The sequence below is a fragment of the Tachypleus tridentatus genome, chromosome 8 (genome assembly GCF_004210375.1).
Source record: "Tachypleus tridentatus isolate NWPU-2018 chromosome 8, ASM421037v1, whole genome shotgun sequence".
Lineage (NCBI taxonomy): Eukaryota > Metazoa > Arthropoda > Merostomata > Xiphosura > Limulidae > Tachypleus > Tachypleus tridentatus.
Genome location: NC_134832.1, coordinates 105,799,936 through 105,823,060, shown reverse-complemented (window position 1 = coordinate 105,823,060; position 23,125 = coordinate 105,799,936). Strand labels below are relative to the sequence as shown.

Genomic DNA, 23,125 nt, shown 5'->3' with positions numbered 1-23,125 from the left:
AGGATTGTCCGTATATCTAAGGTGATGTATTACAGTGCAAGAAATTATAAAACTTAAATGACTTATAACGATAATTAACAAAGAGTTTTCCTATTGTATTTATAGAGTTTGAACGTAAAGCCTTTAGTTTTATAATATAAAATATAATAAATCCTCCGAACCTGCCCCCCGCTAGTACAGTGGTAAGTCAACGGGTTTACAATGCTAAAATAGGGGTTCGATTCCCCTCGGTGGGCTCAGCAGATAGCCCGATGTGGCTTTGCTATAAGAAAAACACAAACACACCTCCGAACCTAGCATTGAGAAAAAAATATTGAAAAATTGAAGTAATGTTTTGGTTGAAAAACTATATATCACACTCACATCTGTACCGAGCGTTTCGAATCAGGGGATTTGTGGTTCGCGGCTATTTTACCGCAAAAATACGCTCCACTGTTGGAGACGTGAGTGTGTCATTAGAGTGACAGTCAAATTCCACTATTTGGTCAGATATCAGTAGCCCAAGAGTCAAGAGGTGGGTGCTGTTGACCAGTTACCTTTCCTTTAGAGAGTTTAGTCTATCACCTCCAAGTTATGGACGGCTAGCGGAGATAGCCTTGGAGTACATTTTCGCGAAACTCAATAAATAAACCTTTGTGTAGTTTGCGTGAATAACCGAGACCTAAGTAGTCGTTGTCATAATTAGCAGCCTAAGCGATCATATAAATCTAATTATTAATCAATTATTATTTGGTTTTCTGGTTACTAACTGCTGGTTCGTTTACGCACTGAAGGTTTATGTAGGGCGTCATTTGCATAGGTGTTTGGTGAGATATCCACCATTTTCAAGTGACCTTTATATGTATGAGTTAATAACATAGTCGGTAGTAATAACAATTTAACACTGTTATTTAGAGGTCCAAAATAAATAATTTATATTTTATTTTTCACTTCCTTGCAAATAAAAAGGAGCCTATTCTTATGGTGTATACAGACAGTATTGTTGTTGTGAACTATATATTGTTGCATGTTTTTTCTTTCTGACTCAAAACTACAAGTTACTTTCGAGTACAATTACAACACATCACTGATTGTAACGCATCAAATTTTTGCGTACTTTCTAACTTATATATCATGAAGGGGTGTTGTTACACAACAGTGCGTGACACAATTAGTGTGTTTAAAGTTTCCTTTTTATGTTTGTTTGTAATTAAGCACAAAGGTGCACAATGGGCTATCTGTACTGTGCCCACTACGGGTATCGAAACCCGGTTTCTGGCGTTATAAGTACGCAGACATACCGCTGTGCCACTGGGAAGGGGACTTTTTAACAAGTACCTACACATAATTCTAAACTGTCACTATAAGCAGAAATTCACGAATTACATGTACCTTTGATAAACACCAGGGATAAAAAAGTTGAAATTTCCTGCCCTTGTATTTCACCATTAGGACGTTATGACCTTGGGTTTGTTACTCCATATGAAAAATAAACTTCTGACGGTGTAGTACAATGACGTACAATTGTCTTTAAAAAAGGTATTGTTTTTGTGTTTTTTCATGTGTTTGGTAGTTTTTATCATGAATTGTAGGCACAGCGTGAGGAAATTGGTGTCGCAGTGAATTGATTATATTTATGATGTTAAAGAGACTCGCGAAATGAAATAGGAAACTGTGTGGATTGTCAAGGTGAGATAAATGATATACATTACAAGCATCCTGTACTTGAACTTAAGTATAAGGTCTCTCATGTCATCAACAAGTTTCAACTCCAGTCCCGTTTGTTTATGCATAGATATACATAGATTATTTTTAACTAGCACTAAAAGAATAGCAGTGACACGAAATATCAAGGACATTTTTGTTTAAGGTCTAGACGGATAATATATATATGCATTGTATTACTTAATATCAGCTACAGGTTTAACATACCGACACTCAACATCTGTGTAGTTCTTAACCGTTCCACCAGGTTCTAGCATACAAAATAACTTCACGTGATTTTGTGTACGAGATCAAGGACAAGACCTGTAGTTGAGAAGCGAAGCTGTTAGGAACAGTTTGTTAAAACGACATAAATTATGTACCTAGAGGAAACTGAACCGTTAGCGCCTATTGCTGTGCTAAAATATAGTGTTAAAAACAAGCCCTCATCCTGAACTACTTTAGAAATGTTATAAAGTTATGATAATCACGAAGAAGTAAATAAATCATAATACTTAACGAGAATAAAATCGGTACAAATTTTTGTGTGTTTGGGCTAACAACAAACACAGTTTAGATGTTGTTGAAATTCTTATTTATAATTAGTGGCTAACAAAGAAAAATATCGTGCTGTCTCATAAATAACTTTTGCCCCACTAGAGATTTTGAGTATTAATAGAAACAAAATACTATCATAGAAAGCCTTAAATCTTAATTTTGGGCGTGTTCCTATACACACGTTGACTTTATCAGTATGTAGGAGGAGTGGGGCGACTCCAGGTTCTTTGGCAAGCTCTTCAAAAAACCTTGTGTGTGGGTGTTATGATTAACAGGCAAGGTATCATCTTAAGTTGACCAAAAACACCCTGAAATACAGTAAGAAAGTGATACGTAACTTGTGCCAATATCGACGATGAGATTTATATCATAAAGGCCATATATACTTTCTGCTTTATCTAAAATGTTAATTTAGTAAATAATTTTGCCACACTCATTATATTTTGTGAAATATTGCCGCCCCATATGTGGTTCAATGTTTAATCTCATTTTTAAATTTTCAAAAATTTTCAGGGGGGACTTGCCCCCATAATCTCTATAAATTGGAAGTGTGGCAATGGCCTGACCACTCAAAAATTAACTGACGTTCAACATCTAAATTATTGGCACTCTTTCTAGTCACAATGGAGTATTTAAGTAGTGTATAAATAGATCATAAATATTGCAACGATGGAGTTTCTTTCGCTTAAGATAGCTCCAGTCATTGGCTGTTTACTGACGTAATTAATAATGCTGGTGTCGTTTTCCTTTTTGAATTGTGTTTTTCGTTTTTGTTTTGGCAAGGCATCATAATTTTTACGTAAGAATTTTGTAATTAATTCAGAGAAGTAATAATACTTGCCATTCATTGATCACAAAGGATCATGTGACATCTTAGAAACCGGACTGCAGAACAACGTCAGACTAGATGAATCCGGTTTCCTTCACTTATATCCTTCAGTACGGAAGAACATGTAGCAAAACATTCCTAAAGGTCAATAAATTAAGGTAAAATGGCTTGCGGCATGGGGTTGGTTGTTGACCCGACAACTTTTTACTTAGGGAGACATTGCATCATTTATGGTGTGAATTATACAGTGAACATGTTACTCATCAGTTCTACCAAAACCCTGAGAAGAAGCACATTGTTGTTTTACTAATCACCTACTTGTAATCTTACCAGTTAAAAGCGCGCATATATTTAATTTATACTTGAAATATTCATAAGCTACTTGAGATTTAAAGGTGTAGATTAGAATACACCTTTTGGCTTGTTTTGTTTTTATAATTAGCTTAGAAAAATCATTTTTAGCCCATGTTGGGAGTTTCTGCACCCAAGAGCTCTAATGGTTGCCAAAAACATGTTAGTGATAAACCAGAGTATTGGTGTGAAGAGAAACGTGGATACTGGGTTATTTTATCTTCTCACTGTTTCGGATAATACTTTCATTCAGTTGTTTCAAACGTTATATTCCAACTGTTACAAAGAATGCTCTCTTTTAGTATTTCACATATTGCTCTCTTCCACGTGTTTCAGATTTTGCTCTCTCTCAACTGTTTCACATAATTCTATTTTTCAACTGTTTTAGATTATCTTTTCTTCCAAGTGTTTCAGATAATGCGTTATTGAATTTTGCTGTTGCTGGTTCAGAATAATCTATTGTTTATAATTCAGTTGTACTGACTACAAAGACTGCACCATTTAAACAACAAAAACACTATACATAAAACCAAAAAATACTTTGACCAAGAAGGTACATAAATGTAGGAACTGACCAAAACCTTGCTGAAACCAGCATTAAATAAACGTGCTGTACGGATAATACAACGGAAAACTACACATCATTATCAAAAACCTTACAGAACTTCTGCTAGGGTATTCATATACACTACTGTCCGATTAGAGTATCCGCAAAATACAAATTTGGAAAGTATTGTGTAAAATAATTTCGAACTCGAGAGTAAATAAAAGAAACAAGCATAAATAAGAAAATAAACAAAATACTGATTTACAGTAATTGTGTAAGTCTTGACTTATTTGCTTGGCCCACAAAAAGTTTTCCTTTAACTCTCAGTGGTTGATAGGGTAAGAAGCTTTTCTACATACGTACATACAAGACAAAGACAATTAATTATTTTTACATCCACACAGAACAAAGACAGTGGGGGCCCCCGCTGGTACAGCGGTAAGTCTACGGATTTACAACGCTAAATTCAGGGGTTCGATTCTCCTTGGTAGACTCAGCAGATAGCCCAAAGTGGCTTTGCTATAACAAACACACACACACAAAGACGGTGGGAATTATGATTCTTCGTGCACCAATTTAGGTAAAATGTCGTATACCAGTACGTATAAAAGGACTAGTACATGTTTACGATTTTCCAACATTCATTTACCAAGAATGTCCATACTACAAGCAGAACACCAACAAAACAATTTAGAAAAATCTACATGAATGTATCTGAATAAAGATATACCCTAAAGTTATTATGGAAGGGCGAAATTCATAACTGTTTCATCAGTCACTACACAGTAACATGAAGTTATCCAAGTGAACGATATACATATGGTACAAAAACGCTGTTACTTTCTTTGGAGGTTAGAGAATACAGCTAATATACTGTTGTAGTCTGCGTTTTTAATATTTTAATTTTAGACGTTTGCTAGAGGGAGTTCTAGCATCCTGTGATGAGAATGTATCTCAATAGCAATTTTTTGAGATCAAGAATGATTTGAACACCAGATATGTCAGCTCTACTAGGGTAGTTGTAACTCGATGACTGATTATTGAATCTTTATTAGTTCAATCCCCTAATGTTTATGTTTTTATATCAACGAAGTAAGTTTGCAAACCCGACAGTAGAACCTAATGAACTGATTAAACAATTAAAAAACTTATTCAATATTCGCATTCTTTCGTCCTTAGCGCTTACCGACGTAATTAATTTCTCCCTAGTGTCACAGCGTCTGCGGAATTATACTGCTAGAAACCGGATTTAGATACCCGTGGTTGGCAGTGCACAGCTAGCCCTTTGTGTAGCTTTGTGTATAATAACGAAACAAACAAATGTAACTAATCTTACCCTTACCCCTCACAACTAAATACATAACACCACAAGAAATAATTTCAAAACGTATCCCATAATGCCTCAAATGAACAGTACCTTTCTCAGCTTTACTAAAGCTCATGCTTTAAGTATATAGTGGTACTCGTGCCCCTTTCACATTCTGACGCACCTCTCCAATCCTTAAATATTTGGTTAAAAATACCCCTATTTTTTCAGTTTTACGTACCTCTGTAGTTAGAATGCTATTGCTGGGTTCATATTTGTAAGTAACGATGTTTGTTTGTGATGATTTGGTTTGAAATTGAATTTCGCTCAAAACTACTCGAGGACTATCTGCGCTAGCCGTCCCTAATTTAGTATTGTATGTAAGACTAGAGGGAAGGTAGCTAATCATCACCACCCACCGCCAACTGTTGGGCTATTCCTTTTACCAACGAATAGTGGAATTGAATGAACATTATAACACCCACATAACACAAACCACGGGGCCCGGCATGTTCAAGTGTGTTTAGGAACATATCTACATAAATAAGATTCTTTATAAAATGTTGTACTAATTCCAATCATAACTTCAACCATTCAGTTATAAAATCTGAAGTAATATTAAAGTTTAACTTGTGTGTTACTGGAATATTTAGAACAAATTATGGAGAAACACTTGTTAATAAAGAGAAAACACTGGATACGTTTAGAAATTCTATTTTTATTATACATAACAAGAAAGCATTTAACTCACTCCTCCACTCTGTGGCGTGTCAATAAATTTGAGAGTTTATATCGCTAAAGTTTGGGGCTTGATTCGTGCGAGAGATACAGCATAGAGATCATATGTACAAAAGCCTGGGCCCGGTATTACCAGGTGGTTAAGACACTCGACTCGTAATCCAAGGGTCGCGGGTTCGAATTCCAGTCGCACCAAACATGCTTGCCCTTCAGCCATAGGGGCGTTATAAAGTGACGATCAATCGCACTATTCGTTGGTAAAAGAGTAGCCCAAGAGTTGGCGGTGGGTGGTGATGACTAGCTGCCTTCCTTCTAGTCTTACACTGCTAAATTAGGGACGGCTAGCGCAGATGGCCCTCGTGTAGCTTTGCGCGAAATTCAAAACAAACAAATAGACCACGATCTTGTTAATTCAGAAATTCGAAATACATTCATATCCATTGAGTAAATGGTAAAAAAGTGACTTAAGCAAAACATTAATGGTGGTAAATATGTTACTAAGCTCAAAGCTACACAGTAACTACACTGATTTACTACTGAGGAGGGAAAAGTATAGAAAACAACACTTGAGTACAATTTTCAAGATGTGTTTTTAACTTGCAATATATCAACGTTATGTGTTTGATTTCTTAAAAAATGGTGTCAGTGTCGTCCAGTAAGTCCAAAATTTATTTTTTGGAAAAAAAGTTTAAAACACGCAGCATGATAATATGTTGGCGATTAATAGCCATGTACATCGTTGTTGTTGTCTAAATGCCGTTTTATGTGTTTTAGATGTACCGTTCAGATTTATTATATACAAAAGTAACTGTGAATCATTAAAATAGATGTTAAGACTCGTTACAAGGAACATCATATTAGAAATTATACTGTTGAATGTCAGGACAATATTGTTTAAGGTGTTTCTATGCATACCGGACCTAGCGCTGCCTAGTGGTTAGCGTGCAGAACTATGAATATGAGGTATTTTGGTTCGCGTCCCGTTACCACCAAAAAAACATTGCGCTATGCACTTTGAGGGCATGGGTGCATTATAAAAGTGATGGTGAAATTCAACTGTTCTGTTTGAAAAGAGTTGAAGGAAGGTAGTATTAACTTACCTGTCTTTCTTCTTGTCTGTTACTTTTCAAAAAATTATAAGAACAAATAACGAAGGTCCTCTTTTTGCAACTTTGCGCAAGATTCAACAAACAAATAAACAATCTTATGCTTTCCACTAGATAATTTATTAAATAAATAAAATGTTTTTAGTTAGCGCAAAGCTACACGATGGGCTCTCTACGCTCTGCCCACCATGGGTATCGAAAATTGGTTTCTAGGAGTTTAAGTCCACAGACATTCCTCTGTGCTGCTAGAGGGAAGAGGCAAATATAGAAATGTTTTATTTATTAATGTTATTACAGTTAATATTATATATATGTGTGTGTGTGTGATTTAGTTTGTTTGTAGTTACACACTTGGCTATATGTGTTGTATATACTTGTTTCTTAGCGTAATAAGCCCTCTTACTTACTGCTGAATCACTGGGGGATATATATGTGAGACAGAAAATAGTTAAATATGTGCCATTTAGAGAAATACGCATGACAAAAGGATTTTATTACAGCATAATACTAAATGAACATTTAACATCGACAAGGATTGTATTACAGCATAATGCTAAATGAATATTTATCATCGACAAGGATTGTATTACAGCATAATGCTAAATGAATATTTATCATCGACAAGGATTGTATTACAGCATAATGCTAAATGAACATTTATCATCGACAAGGATTGTGTTACAGCATAATGCTAAATGAACATTTATCATCGACAAATATTCATACTTAGCCAATAAACCCAATAAAAATTGTTTTATATTTGTCAGATTATCCGATAAACGGTATCATGAGATAACGCTGCATTATGTAACATAGTATTATTAATGAAAATTAAATAGTGAAAGTAGTTTTTAAAACTACTTAGTTTGTTGCTTATCGCGCAAACCCGAGTACCATCTGCGTTACTTGTCCCTAATTTTGAGGTTATAGACTGAGCGGAAGACAGTTCAGTCAACATGATTCACTGTTAGCTCATGGGTTATTTTAGTCGAATATTGAGATTTGACCATCACGTTTGTAACACACTCGCGACCCCACAGTGCTTAGCGCGATTTTGTTGTTGTAATGGAGTGTGAACCATGAACCTCAACTCCACAGTTCGACACACTAACCACCAATAAAACAAGAAAGAAAACAGAAAACATAAAGGATTGAATGTCAAGTGAATTATTTGTAATACCGTATCTTTTTTCTTTCTTTTTTATTAAGTATCAAAATTAACCAAGAGTTTGATTGGACAGGTGCATAAAAAATGCGTGTGATCTTACCGTAAGTTATCGGTTTTTAATGTTAGAGAGAGTATGTGTTATGTATAGAAACATATCTACATAAATAAGATTCTTTAGAAAATTTTGTACCAATTCCAATCATAACTTCAACCATTCAGTTATAAAATCTGAAGTAATACTAAAGAAGTTTAACTTGTGTGTTACTGGAATATTTAGAAAAATTTATGGAGAAACACTTGTTAATAAAGAGAAAACACTGGATACGTTTAGAAATTCTATTTTTATTATACATAACAAGAAAGCATTTAACTCACTCCTCCACTCTGTGGCGTGTCAATAAATTTGAGAGTTTATATCGCTAAAGTTTGGGGCTTGATTCGTGCGAGAGATACAGCATAGAGATCATATGTACAAAAAGCCTGGGCCCGGTATTACTAGGTGGTTAAGACACTCGACTCGTAATCCGAGGGTCGCGGGTTCGAATCCCCGTCAAACTGAACATGCTGGCCCTTTAAGCCGTAGGGGCGTTATAAAGTGACGATCAATCCCACTATTCGTTGGTAAAAGAGTAGCCCAAGAGTTAGCGGTGGGTGGTGATGACTAGCTGCTTTCCCTCTAGTCTTACACTGCTAAATTAGGGACGGCTAGCGCAGATGGCCCTCGAGTAGCTTTGCGCGAAATTCAAAAACAAAAAGCTGGAACCCCTGCATAATAATAATAACAATAAAGGAATGCAGAAAAGAGATTCCTTATAAAATTCGGATAGTCTCAAGTACAGTGATTTGATAAGAAAAGTAATAAAAAAACACCAAAAGATGGATTATCAGGAATGAAACATAACAACAGAAGTGTAGAGACTCGTGAGAAAAACTTATGCCTATTTCGTGTATTAGTATTACTGTCAGTGAGTACGTTAACTGTGTTTTTGTGTCAGATATAATTATTATCTTTTCACCTCTTTCTATATTTCAATGTTGTTTTAGGTTATTGGGCTTCCGTAATCAGTTTGTGTACCACTGTTATTTCGTTCAATCTGTTTAAAGAAAAAGAAAAAACAAACTAGGTCACGAAACATTAAGAGACTATTAAAGAGTTTAGACTATGCATTTTATTCTAAAGTTATTTGAAATATTTCTGTAATGTATGTATGTTTTCTTTCTGCGTGAGAGAAGAATATTAAAGAGTTCAGTCGTCGCAGTTTATTATGTCGCTTACCTGAAGTATTTCTTTTACTTTGCTTTGTGCGCGACCTAACGGTGACTTTCTTTTAGTACATCATTATAATCTGGGAGTATCTATATAATTTCTTGAGCCTACAATTATTGATGTGGTTCCATGTATACACTATTAGGTTTTTAATAACATTTTTACAGATTATTTTTGGATTAGATTGTTTATGAATTCATGACTGTTTATTACAATGCTCCTAGTAACAAAACAATGTAAAAAAGAACAATAAACAGCGATATTGCAGTTAGTTTTACCATGTAAAATAATTTATTTTTTTATACAGAAAAATCTTCCTGTGGCCCAACAGCAAGTCAGAGGGCTTATAAATCGTTAAAAATCAAATTTAAATATTCATAGTAAGCATAGTACAGACCACCCATTGTATAGCTTTGTGCTTAACAACATACAAAGAAATACACAGAAAATGAGTGATTTCGTTCTCATTTTTAACTGATTTTTTTACATTGAAGTTTATAAGAAGTAAGAACATAAAATTACTTATTAAAGAGGCCAATATTTGCAGGAGATTGCAACGTATCTCCCCCACGCTATCCAACATATCAAATTTTGACGCCAGAAAAATAGAAAATTCTCAAAATTATTGCTTGGAATCTGCAATAACGTATCTTTTTTATCATATCCTATGTAGGATGGTTGACATACATATGAATGGTTTAAGAAAACCCTGTATTCTACATTTTTCGCTGAAAAGTCGAACATAAGACAAAAATTTTTAACTTGTTTATATCTTTGTTGAGGACCTGTAAAGAAGAGTATCTTTGTACCAAATGTCATGTAGATTGGTTGAAACAAATATAAGTAATTCAAGGTTTTAGTTTGTTTTGAGTTTTGCGCAAAGCTACTCGAGAGCTATTTGCGCTAGCCGTCCCTCATTTAGCATTGGGCTACTCTTTTTACCAATGAATAGTGGGATTGTAACACCCCCACCACTGAAAAGGCGAGCATGTTTAGTACGACGGGGATTCGAACCTGCAACCCATAACAACCTGGCCATGCAGGGCCCAGTAATTCAATAAAATTTCTAAAATTATGGGCTTATTTAACCTTTTGACCACCATCCTAAAATAACCCAAAATGAATATATAACTCATTTATATGCATGTTATGGGACCTGCAAAAAAGTATATTTGTACTATAGCCCATTTAAATTAACCGAAATATAGCAGAATAAGTTAAAAAGAAAAGCTTTTTAAATTTATGATTTTTGACTCCACTCCCCAAATAATTACTGAAAATAGGCAAGTCTGTCATTTTTATTTTTCAGTGTGTGGAAGATTTAGAAACGTATATTTGTAAATTGGTCAAAATATCGCCGTGTAATTGAACAAAATCCTCAACATTATGTGTTTTTTTGCGAGATCTGACCCACCTTAAAAAGACTCAAAATGAGCAAATCCAACTTTTTGCAAATCATTGTCTTGGGCGCATGAAAATGTATACTTATTCCAATTTTCATCTTGATTGTTGTAAATATGTCTGCACAAGAGCCCAAAATATATATTTTTTAATTGTTTGATCTTTAATTCCATAAAGTCCTTGAAATGGTCGAAAGTGTTCGACAAACGTATAATCCTGACAAGGTCTATGTGAATTTACGGAAAAATGAAAGACTAACGTTCAATTAAAAAGTGTTTGACATTGTCTCTCTGTGGAGACATAAGTATGCTACAATTTGTAGACCCTGCCGCTGACTCTTCGGGCGGGGAGGGGCTTGTTTCTTGTTATTGGGAAAAATGTATGTGAAAGTTCTTTTACCGCACATTGTTGTTGTAGCAATTTAACTAGACGTTGAAACCTTCGTTACCAAGTCGATGATTTGAAAGGTAAAGTATCTATGTACTTACGTAGATAATAGTGGTATGAATTTTTTTGTTGTTGTTGTTTTACAACAGCAGTAGCAGCATGGGAGCAACGATCAAGATTTTCCTGACCGTAAAATTTACGTAATATGTACACACTTGACTAAACTAATGACACAGAACTCCTTAAATTGAGGTAACAAACTGTTTTCATCTCCTACAGTAAAATATACGCGTTCTGGTAAAACTCAGAAGGAAGTTTGGCGAAAGAGGAACACTTCCGGGGTTATTTACCCATTTAAAGACATGGTGAGGGAACTGTAGCAGGTTCTAGCTTATCATCAGGAAATATCCAGTTATGGAATGAAGCCATTTTTCAAAATAAGAAATGTTTTGAAACCTTGCTTAAGAGGTTAACAGAATCGTTAAACCGTGTTGTAGTGCTCGGTTTTGCATGCAGTACGGAAAATGCAGGGGCCTAAAATACGTGATATTACTGTCACATGTGCATGAAAGTGTTGAAGATGCACTGTCTTAAACTATTCATGTAAGTTTCTTTGGAAAAACGGGAATGTAGTGTAGATTTAGTTTTTTGACTGATAACTGCAGCTGTGCAAAATTTTCTTTCCGATAATAATAATAATACTAGTAATAATAGTAGCAACTAAATTAGATACAGGTTGTAATAGGGATGTGTTATCGTATTGGGAATGTGAAAATAGCTCAAAGCAATACGACCAGTAAGATCAAGAATGATTGTAAAAGTTTATTTAGCGTTTAAAAACCTATGAACTGAAAGTTGTAAAAATCTGTAATGTAAACAAATCGTTTACATACATTCAAGATCTCGTGCTTATATGTTTTTGGTTTTTTTTATAAGCATATGAAAAACTTCACGGTCTTGTGACACAAAGTGTAAAACTATTTAAAAACGCACAGTGAAAATGTTTTGTTGTTGTAGATCGTCGGTTTAATAACTTTTTATTGAGAATATTTGTATTCACGAAATACATACATAATCATTTCTCACTGCACAAAATATAACTGATAAAGATTATGGGATATTTCGTGATTGGTTTATTTGTTAAGCACAAAACTACATCGTGGGCTGTTTGTGCTGTGCCCACCATAGGTATCGAAACCTACTTTTTAGTGTTACAAGCTTTCAGACTTTCGCTGAGCCACGGTGGGTAGGAGCTTCGGGATAGGTTGGCATGTTTCTTACAAATGTTATGTTTAACTTTTCAATATCAACAATTCCTCAAGCTCACCATAAGAGGTGTTATATGCTCGCTTGCAGTTACATTATATTGTTAGTAGGTGTTGTTTAACACTATTCCATTAGAATAGCCCAAGAGTTGGCGGCTGGTCTGTTGACTATCTGACTTTTGGGTATTTATAACTTATTTATGTCTTAGGGCCTTTTGAATCTAGTTTTACTATTTGGAAACTGTGCTGCATTCTTTTGTGTGTTCCATATCAACTTATGTGTGTACCTTTGTTCATGAATTACGTACAATAAATATCTATAATGTGTTGTTTTTAAGGATGTGAAAACATTCATAATCTGTCGTAACTCGTAACAATTTTTTTTTTCACGGTTGGCTTTTCTTCTTATGAGTTTTGTCTGACAAGAGTGAAAAAATTCATACAAAAAAGATTTTGTAAGTGAGGATATACAAAGAGGCAATTTGGACAAATTCACAGCCATGTAGCTATTAATATAACATGGCATCGTGTTTACTTTCTAAAGATTATGCCTTCTGAATGCCCTTATTGTTTCTGTGTAACTTTTAGCTACGAACATTCATGCGCTGTTTTGAAAAATATCAAACCCTTCGTTACTTTGTGTTTACCAAACTCTTAGACTGAAAATTCTGTCTTTGTCCTTGGGCGTGGAATGTTTGGCATTTTTCCAGCAGGTGAAATTGGTGCCTGAAAGTTATGGCTACTTTTAGAGAAGGATACACAACGTACATTGGGCGTGGAAGTTTTCTCCTCCCTGCGACCCTCCTAAAAGTTAACTTAGGCCGAAGGTGGGATTTAGGTTAATAGAATGCAGTTTGCAGAGGCGAAATTGTGGAGATGTTGTAGGAAACCTACATAAATTTGTAAAGTATAAGTTTCCATTAATTATTTTATTTTATGTTTACATTAAGAATTAACATTGTCGTGTAGTCATATCTAAAACTGTTAGAAAACCAGACTGGTATTTTTTTGTACGTTCATAAGTGACAATATTATGAAGTTTAACGTTATTTAGGTGTATTTTGTCGTCTCCACATCAATTTCAATCTTAAACATATCTCGTGTCTTATATAAGATATAATTCTGCTATTAGAATAGAATCATTATCACTCGCTTATTGTTTTAGCGTTAAGCTACACAATGTATTTTTCCACCTTAGAGAATCGAACTTCAGGTTTCTGTGTTTTAAGCCCGTAAACTTACCATTGACCAAGCAGGGGGAAGTAGTTTATTATTATTCGTTAAAAAAAAACGACTTTAGAAATATTTAAACATAAATCTTGGTCGTAGTAATTTAAAGAAGGACCTAGGAAACTTGATCAGTATTACCTTTAGCAACCATATGTCACTTTCAATAATATGTGAGTTTTTACATTGTGTATAATTAGGAAAGTGAATAACTGCAGTTGAAAAGACAAGTTGTTAATACCTAAAAACTCATTGGAGGTAAACTTGTGGAGAGGTTTGTTAATTGTGGTATTTAATTTTTTTTTTTTAAATGTGTAAGAAGTTATTAAACACCATAGTCAACAAAGCCTATTCATCATTCGACTGCTTTCAGCGCGTTTAGGCCTCTATTGAGAATAAAATGTTTTTGAAATTTAAAGATTAAATCAAGTTTTACTTCAAATGTGTAAGCAAAAATATCTGTAAAATGTACGCTGTCGCATTGTTATCAGGTGCTGAATGAACATACGTGACCTAGTGGTCAGCATGATGCGCTTTGGATCCGTCCAGTTGTCACAAAAATCGCTCTACGTAATTTAGGTTAGTAGGTGCGTTATAACACTATGCGATTAGAATAGCTCAAGAGTTGGTGGTTAGTCTTTTGGCCATCCGACCTTCTTCTAATTTATTAGTTAAAAATTAGGGACAACTAGTGCAGATAGCCCTTATGTAGCGGACGTCAGAGACAAACAGATAATTGGGTGTTAAATATGTTCATAGCAGTTGTTTTGAAGATCGATATTGTCCAACATAAAGACATGGTAAGACAGTGTTTGCTATATATACACACAGAGAAAAGTATAATAAAATAGTTATCATTGGTTCTTGGGATTATTTCTTGTACACATGTTTTGTGATGTTTATGGGAAAATAAGTGCCGTCCTTATATGAAGGTCCAAGTAGCAGAGCAAACAAAACATACATCGTACTGATAGATTGAGTACTTTGTGAGTTTTAAGGGAAACTTCCTCACTCACATATATTTTATGTCTTTTATTGTTTTGTAAAAGGCCCAAATTAAATTTCTGACGTTACATCAAGGGATTGATCATCATAAATTATGTTGAACTTTTGCAGAAGATAAAAACGATAAAGACATTTAAAATGTTTATTTTGACGTGTCAGTGTGAAGTCTGAAAAGCTCTAGGCGTTATGTGCTTACTTGCAATTAAGACTGGTACTGCTGTGAAGAAACTCGGGCTCACCCAACCGTAAATATCTGCCATTGAAGTCCATAAAAAGCTAAAATCCAGTTAGTCCCATTACGTTGAAAAACAAATGTTTATTCTGTTGCTCACATAGTTATTTTATAATTTCCAAAATAGTCAGCGCTTAAATATGTGGTATTTGGAAAAGAGGGGGTACGAGTGCAACTTCAAATGCCTTAACTTTTACTGTTACTGACAAATTTTAATTGATCACTAATTGCCAAATATTTCAAATTTGCTTAATAATATACCTCTTATTATAAACTGTAGTATCATGTTGAATCAAAAATTACCATTTGTATTTATTCATAATGCATACAGTTTATCTAATTTAATAGCTTTATATTTTTGTCCCTTTTTTCCCCGTTTGCAATTAAAAGGAGAAATTGTAGTTTAAATTAATCATTAATACATATATGAAACAAGTGATATTTTCATAGTTTGCTATATTATAGTTTGAATAGAGGTACTGCTGTGATGTTTTGTGTGAAGGGAGATACTGCTATGTGTCTCTTAAATGTCTGTAAGCATCACTGAAAGAAGCAAGTGAGCATTGTTGTCCAGTTAACTTTCAAACAAATCCTTTGGTAGTCTTAGTTCTCTCAAATATTTATTTTTAACATTTACTTGGACAAACAAAAATTGAAACTTAAACAGCACTTAGTCATGAAATACTCAAAAAGTTCTTATTTTTAATTACTTTGCATGCCTGACATATTGGGTACTTCAGGTAATCTAGTCACGTTTTCTTTGAAGCTCCCAGAAAAATGAAAAATTTGGTAAAGTTGTGCATGTTTCTTGTTTTCTGGCATAAGTTTTGATATATTTATTTTTGCCATCAAACTTATTTCTTAAAAGAAAATTAATTTATAAACTTCTATGATACCAAAAGTGTGTGAAACTGAGTGTAAGTTTAATATATGTAATTAAGATGCCTTTGGTTGTAGGGATCAATGAATTAGTGAAACTTGTGTAACTATAGCTACATACAGTTTTCCTGCTCTTTTGTAAAAAGTAGATCCTGAAATATAGATATTACTGTGGAATTTTGATAATTTTTGTAGAAAAAATCAAAAATTTCAGCTTCAAATTATAATACATGAATTTTTTTACCTGTTCAGCAAGTGTCTTGAACATGATTTAAATTCTTTTATTCTTTTGTTCCAGTTTTAAGAGATGCCTGGTGTGATTGTTTCACCATACATTCAGAATAGCCAGAATTCACAACAAAGGTAAATATCCATTTGTGGTTACTTTACAATCTGGTGTTTTTCTTTCAAGATATCAGCTTCTTTCTTTTGACAGAATAAAAACTTGTTAGTTTTTCCCAGTTAATGGAAGCAAAAAAAGGTTTAGGAAGCAAGAATAAACTGTGTCACTTTTACAGAAAAGAAAAATGCTGAAAGTCTAGTGTGTTTACTCATAATTTAATTTATAGAGAAAAATAAGCATTGTTTGTTTTCACAAACTAATTGTTTAGCAATTGAGTGATGATACCATGAACAATGTTGTGTTGTCTAAACTATCCATAATCCTTGATAAATAACATACAGCTAAAATAGATGCTATAGAATATTCAATTAGAATTACTAGTAGATGACCCTGATTTGATATTAAAGATTGGCATCTGTTACATAATTTAATATCAAATGTAGATATACTAAGTTTGTTGCATTTAGTCTGTGCTTCAAACTCTAACATGAGACTTTTGTCCTGTCAATTAAAAATTGGAATCAAAACAGACTTTTTTTTTTTTAAACCTGTTGTTTTATTTTATCTCAAATGTACCAGATAATGAGAAAAAGTGTAAAAAGTGCTAAACTTTGCTTAGGGGTGGCCTTCAAACACCCTTCTCACTAGAGGTAATATATCCCTTTCAACACCAATCTTCACATCCTCTAAAACAGAAATTTGTTTTCTCAATTCATCTTGGATTCTCTGAAAACATCATATCCAAGAGTATACAAATAAGTTTAAGTTCTTCTTAAATGGCAAGTAATGTAGGATTTTGTTAGTATAGATTATTGGATGATTTATCAATCAAAACATTGTATTAAAAATTTGGTTTGATGATTTGAAAACCAAGCACATGTATTTTAGAGTTTTGTTATGTTTCCTGCTAGTACAGCAGTAAGTCTATGGATTTACAACACTAAAATCAGGGATTTGTTTTCCCTCAGAGGACTTAGCAGATAGCTCAATATGGCTTTGCTATAAAAAAAAAAACACACACACACACACAGTTCTGCTATATATGGTAATTATAATGACTTAGAATTTTATGTTGCTTATGAAATTTGTCTATCTGCCACTGTCTGTAACTTGTAAGATATAAATATAGTCAACAAGCTATGTACATTTTAAAATTTTAAAATTTACACAATATGCAACTAAATCTTATTTAATGAGCAATATGTTTTTATGGAATTATTGTTTTGGCCTAGAAAACATACCCAAGATATACACAATATTCATGCTGGTTTTATTATTCTCACTGATGAATGTTCAGTAATTAATAGTTATTTTTTTCATACGGGAAAGTTTTTTCCAGTAATATTTAGCTCTCAGTTTTAGCTTTCCATGCAATAATGATAGAAAGATATGGAAATGTCTTTTAGGCAAAAAATATGCTTTAGGATACACAGCATATAGCTCATATTTCAACTTATAATTTTATGATGTTTTCCTACGATATTGTTTATATTTGAAATAGATATTTTGTAACTGAAAATAACTAATCATGCTTAAGATGTCTTGAAAATTTTTAAGCACTTAAGTTAAAAACTTACATCATTGTTCCACCTTACTTTTTGCCTTGTTTATAAAAGATGGCACACAGTTTTACAAAATGTCAATTTAGACATCATTTGTTACTGATGTAGTAACAAGTATTTTGTAATGTGTTGTATTTCAAATCACTAGCCATCTAGGCTTTAACATTTTTCTCACACAAAAAGATAAGGTTTCATTCATTCATAAGGTTTGCTTATAAGTAGAGTACTTTTGTTATGTATGTGTTCATCATTCAAATGATGTTCATCCATTTCTGATGAAAATTATTTATATGAAACTTTAACCACATTGTTTTCTTTTTTTGCAGTGACTTAACTATTTTGTAACATGTTTTATCATACTTTAACTGCATTTGTTTGTAACTTGTGTTATTTTAAGTCACTTCATTATATAGTAACCAAGATTATTACATTTTTTGGTTATAACTGTACATATAACTGTTATAGATTGACTTCCTTTAACCATTTCAAAATTTTGCTTGAGATATTATGGTGCTTTTGAAACCTCTCATATCTGCCCTCAGTCTGTATGTCTCAAGCATTACTGGAGCTGAGAAATTGAGGGTTTATTAAATATTTTTGTCATATAATTGGTAGTAAAACTGTCAAGTATGTAATTCAAACTGTAATTCTGCTTCTTTTCCTATGGATTTCAAGAATTAAGTGGAGGAATATATAGGAAAGAGAGATAATTGCATAGTTAGATTAGATTTTGTGGTATATTTTGAAATAAAGATCAAATTAAATTGTAGTTCCTAATTTTTAGAAAGCCAGTTTTGAAGCAATGATACAAGATTTATAATTAAATAAATCAGAAATGAGTTTAAAAAGATAATGGGCAACAGATTCAAGAATGTTTTAAAAAAGACTATCTAGGCTTAGTTAAAACTATTTTGTGTTTCTTACAAGATGATGGGCTTATGGAATGAGTTGCCATCAGCGTTATTAGAAGCCAGCACTTTACAAAGTGTTCAAGAAAGGGATTCATTTGTTTTATGGAAAACAAAGGGCATGTTTGAATTTTTTCTTTTATATTAAGTGTGGGTGTACTTGAAGAACCATATGTTATGATATATCTTTTTTTATTATTATTATTATCAGTCTTAATTTTGTTTTATTTAGGTGTGGATGAATAATTTAGAACAGTGTTTCCTAACTGGGTGAATGGTTCATCCAGGAGTTAATGAGTTCAGAATCAGGGTGAATGAGTATTATCAATCATACAACAAATTCAAGAGCAATAAAAGTCATTAGTTATTATTGTTTATTATGGTTGCACTTTTAATGTGTATTTAAGTCACAATAAAGACATTTGCATTTTAATTTAGTAATTTTTTTCAAACTGGGATGAGTGAGCTGTTGTGAAAAAAAACTGAAAATGTTGAGAAGCACTGCTTTAGACTGCTTCTAATTTTATGTAACAGCACCTTGATTATGTCACTTTGATTTGAAAATGTTTAGTGTATTCAAGGCAGCATTTTAAAAACACAGTATGTATAATGTCCATTATTTTACTTTTAGATCTTGAAGTAGCAGTTAATTGTTATATGTGGAATCAAATTTAATGCAACTGGACTTTCTTATAGACCTAATTTTATTCTTATATAAAAATTCTTTCCTCTGAATATTCTGTACATTACTCCAATAAGAAAGGTGTTCATTAAATGCCCAGAAAAACAGCATCCTGGCTGATTATCAGTCTTGCCTAATCAGTTAAGGAACAATATAAAACTTCAAATGCCTTATTCACTGAAGGAGTTATTGTAAATATCTTTCTAAGTTTTATGAACTGATGTAATATTACATTTTTTAGTGTGTAATGGCTGTTAAACTAATCAAGATTCTATATTATTTAGCCAGTTTCTTTTGTTTGCTGATTGAATGTTTGTTTATTGTTGCTGGAAATATATTTCTTCAAAAGCTTTTATGGATGAATAATATTCCTCTTTTGCTACTTGTCATTTTCTTTTATAGTTTTGTAATACAAGATAAAGTTTAAAGCACAAGATTCTACTGACAGTTTTTACTGATGAAGAAATAATTGTTTAAAATGATACTTATGTAATGTAAATAAATTTAATAATTATTATTGCTGCCTCAGTACCTTTACTCAAATTTACAAAGCATTTGATCAAATGTTAGTGTTCCCATTTTTTTTTATATGTGGCATTTTAAAAAATGGGATTTTAAGACACATGACAAACTTTTTTTCAGAAATAATTATAATCTAACTTTCTCTCTCTCTCACTGTTTAGTAAATCAGATGCATAAATTTAGTAATGAAAGATGATGGGTGTTATATTTTGGGTGAACTGTCTCTCATTTGTAAGCATTTTGAAAAAAAAAATGCTAATGAGAGTAATAAGCAATTTTGTAAATAGCCATTTTACACTTTAGGTTCAGACTTGTTTGTCTTGGAAGAATGCTACCTTTTAAAGGAGAAACATCAGTGACATGCAGTATCTAAATGTATTTTGTTAACTAAGATGCAAGTTCAGAATTATCTTTAAAGACCAGCATTGAATGAAGTCTTCTAGCTAAGGGCAGTTAGTTAGTTAGTGGTAGCTCAGTAAGTACAACACTTAAAAAAACTCTAGTGGGGTAAATTGGGTATTTGAAAACTGATTGAAAACTTGTGTTAGTGTAAGGATACTTTCAGTAAATTCTAGTAGGTTCTGCATGGTTATTTTAATTTCCTGAAAGTGTTTTTATGATTAAGAATAAATAAATCTAAATCCCAGTATTTGAATGTTTCCTTAGGTGGAGCAAAATAGTATGGTGATACCATCCTTTTGATTTGTTTCTTTGCTGAATGCTATACTTACCTATTTAGCTGACTGACTGACTCATTAACAACTAGTTTATCATTTCTGCTGTGTGAGAATGAAAATGTGAGTACTTTTTATCTATCTAAAAGGCACATAAAAATATATGTTTGATATTTTAAGATGTATCTAGATAATTCTAAAATAGTAATGATTGACTTCAGTCTTTGCTGTACTAAGTTTAATTGGTGATGCTTCATTGTAACTGTTTACCAGGAGAACTAATTATGTCGAGTGACCTTATGACTTTCAAATTTATATTTTTTAAATATTTAGTGTTTTTAGGTAAAACTGTAACCACGAGTTACAAATACTGCAATAACTAGAGGCTTTTATAAAATGTTTGGAAGTGTTATTAAGCTGAACTTGACCAAAGACTGGATACATAAAGTTACACTTGAAAACATCAAAACACATCATTGTAACTTCAATGTGGTTTATGACATATATATAGACTGACTATTTTATATGACTAGCTCTGAGTTTCTTGCCAGCTTCTTCATAAAAGCATACAGAACAAACTGTTCTTCAACTGCACAAGAATCTCTGATTCTCCTATCTTCCCATGTGACTGCTAAGTCAGACTGATTGCTAAGACAAGTGAGATAGTCTGACCAATATGGATGTCAGATTTTAGATATCAGTAATTGTTGTTACCTACATCTTGCTTTACTAGACAATACAAGGATTAGTGTATTCAGCATATTCTGTTCTAGGACTATTAAGTACAGCTAGCCTGTACAATACTTAAATTATTTTATTGAATATACCTATACATACATATATTTATGTTATGAAGGGGCTACAGCTGTAATACTTGCATCATGCAACACCATTCTACTTTCCTTCAGAACCATCCTTGGTCCATCTTGTATTTTAAATTTTGTAACCAAACACGATAATGAAGAACCTACTCTTAGATTATAGACTACAAAAATGATTAGACAGTTATAACATCACAAAAACTAATTACTAACACACACAACTTAAGTAAGCCATTTATTACTATATGCATGCATATTACTAGATGTAGAATATACATCACAATACCCCAACAAAGACTTGAAAAAGTTTCAAATATACACATAAAATATCCTTCAGTGAAATTCCAAGATACAAAATACCTTAATATAAAACTTTCACAATGATTTGCAATAAAAGAAGAACTTGTCACAAAGAGTTTTATACTTTTAGATTTGTATATGTGAGCATAAAATTAAATAAAAAAACCTGTTGTTTTTAAGTCTGAATATTTTGTATTTTATACATATGTATATATTTTTCTATTATGTCAACTTTTTATTTTATACAAACACTGTACTTTTAATATAAAACTTTGGGATAATAAGGGATCTGTTGGTCCTCTTAGACTGTCCCATCTATCAAACTAAACTTAAGAAAAAATAACCACAATAAAGCTAGCTTTTATAATACAAATATTAATTAAACCTTCCCTTAAACTTCATTTATTTGCTTCATCCATCATATCTGAAAGCAACCCATTTAAAAGGATAACTGTCTTATTATAAAAATACATCTGCCTTAGCTAATAATAATTTCTACCCAGCCAAACTTTATACTTCTGTTCTCTAGTCCTGTCCTTCTTGTTATTAAATACATAAAAAATATATTGCATTTATATTATCAATTTCCTTACCAATCTTAAACACCTCAATCAGATTCCCTCAAACTCTTCTTTTGTTTTAAAAGAAAACAGTTTGAAAGATCTTAAAGTGTCTTTGTATAACAACTTTTTCATTATAGGTGTTATCTTATTACCACTCTTTTGAACTCTTTCGAATAATTCAATGTGAAAAGCTTATACAAACATAATACTCCAAAGGAAGTGTAACTAGTAATCTATACAATAAGTTATAGCTTCATCAAATATGTATGTAATATTTATGTAGGTGCAACCAAAAATCTCGTTTGCCATACTACTAGCAACAGAATACTCTTGAATGGCTTAATAGACTGAGGAACCAGAATATCAAGATCCATTTCTTTCATAACACTGTTGAGGGTTATTCCCATCCAACTTATTCATACAATTCAAATTATGATATCCTACTTGCATTTATTATGATTAAGACCTATTTGTAATTTATTTGCCCAACTCACTAAATGATCTAAATTGGTAGCATTCTTTTTACAGCCAGTAACATCAAAGACCTTAATATCATCAGCAAATTTAAGTAATTTGTTGACCATTCCTTCATCTATTTCAATGAGGTAAATCAACAAGAGAAAAGGTAGTAAACTGACCCCTGAGGTACCCCACTTGTGACATTAATTCAGTTTGACTGAACTCCTTTTATCAATCCTCTGTTTTTTCTTCATTCAGTCACCTTTTTATCCAACAAAGCAACTTATCTCCTACACGTATAGAAATAATTTTTCTAATAAGCATGAAGATCCAAATACACTC

The 23,125-nt window shown here is 32.7% G+C and overlaps 1 protein-coding gene across 17 annotated transcripts in view; it reads left to right on the top strand.

Annotated features, from left to right (window-relative positions):
• LOC143223133 (epidermal growth factor receptor kinase substrate 8-like) overlaps positions 1 to 23,125 on the top strand; it is a 172,547-nt gene that overhangs the window by 66,690 nt on the left and 82,732 nt on the right. For 9 of the 17 annotated variants that reach the window (XM_076450661.1, XM_076450645.1, XM_076450659.1 and 6 more), the window contains exons 2-3: positions 16,248 to 16,312; positions 20,633 to 20,763. In XM_076450661.1, coding sequence (XP_076306776.1) covers positions 20,756 to 20,763 — 8 coding nt within the window. In that variant the 5' untranslated portion in view covers positions 16,248 to 16,312; positions 20,633 to 20,755. Of the gene's footprint in view, positions 1 to 13,416; positions 13,514 to 16,247; positions 16,313 to 20,632; positions 20,764 to 23,125 lie in introns of those variants that run through there. The other 8 variants (XM_076450653.1, XM_076450655.1, XM_076450657.1 and 5 more) reach the window with 5 other exon arrangements.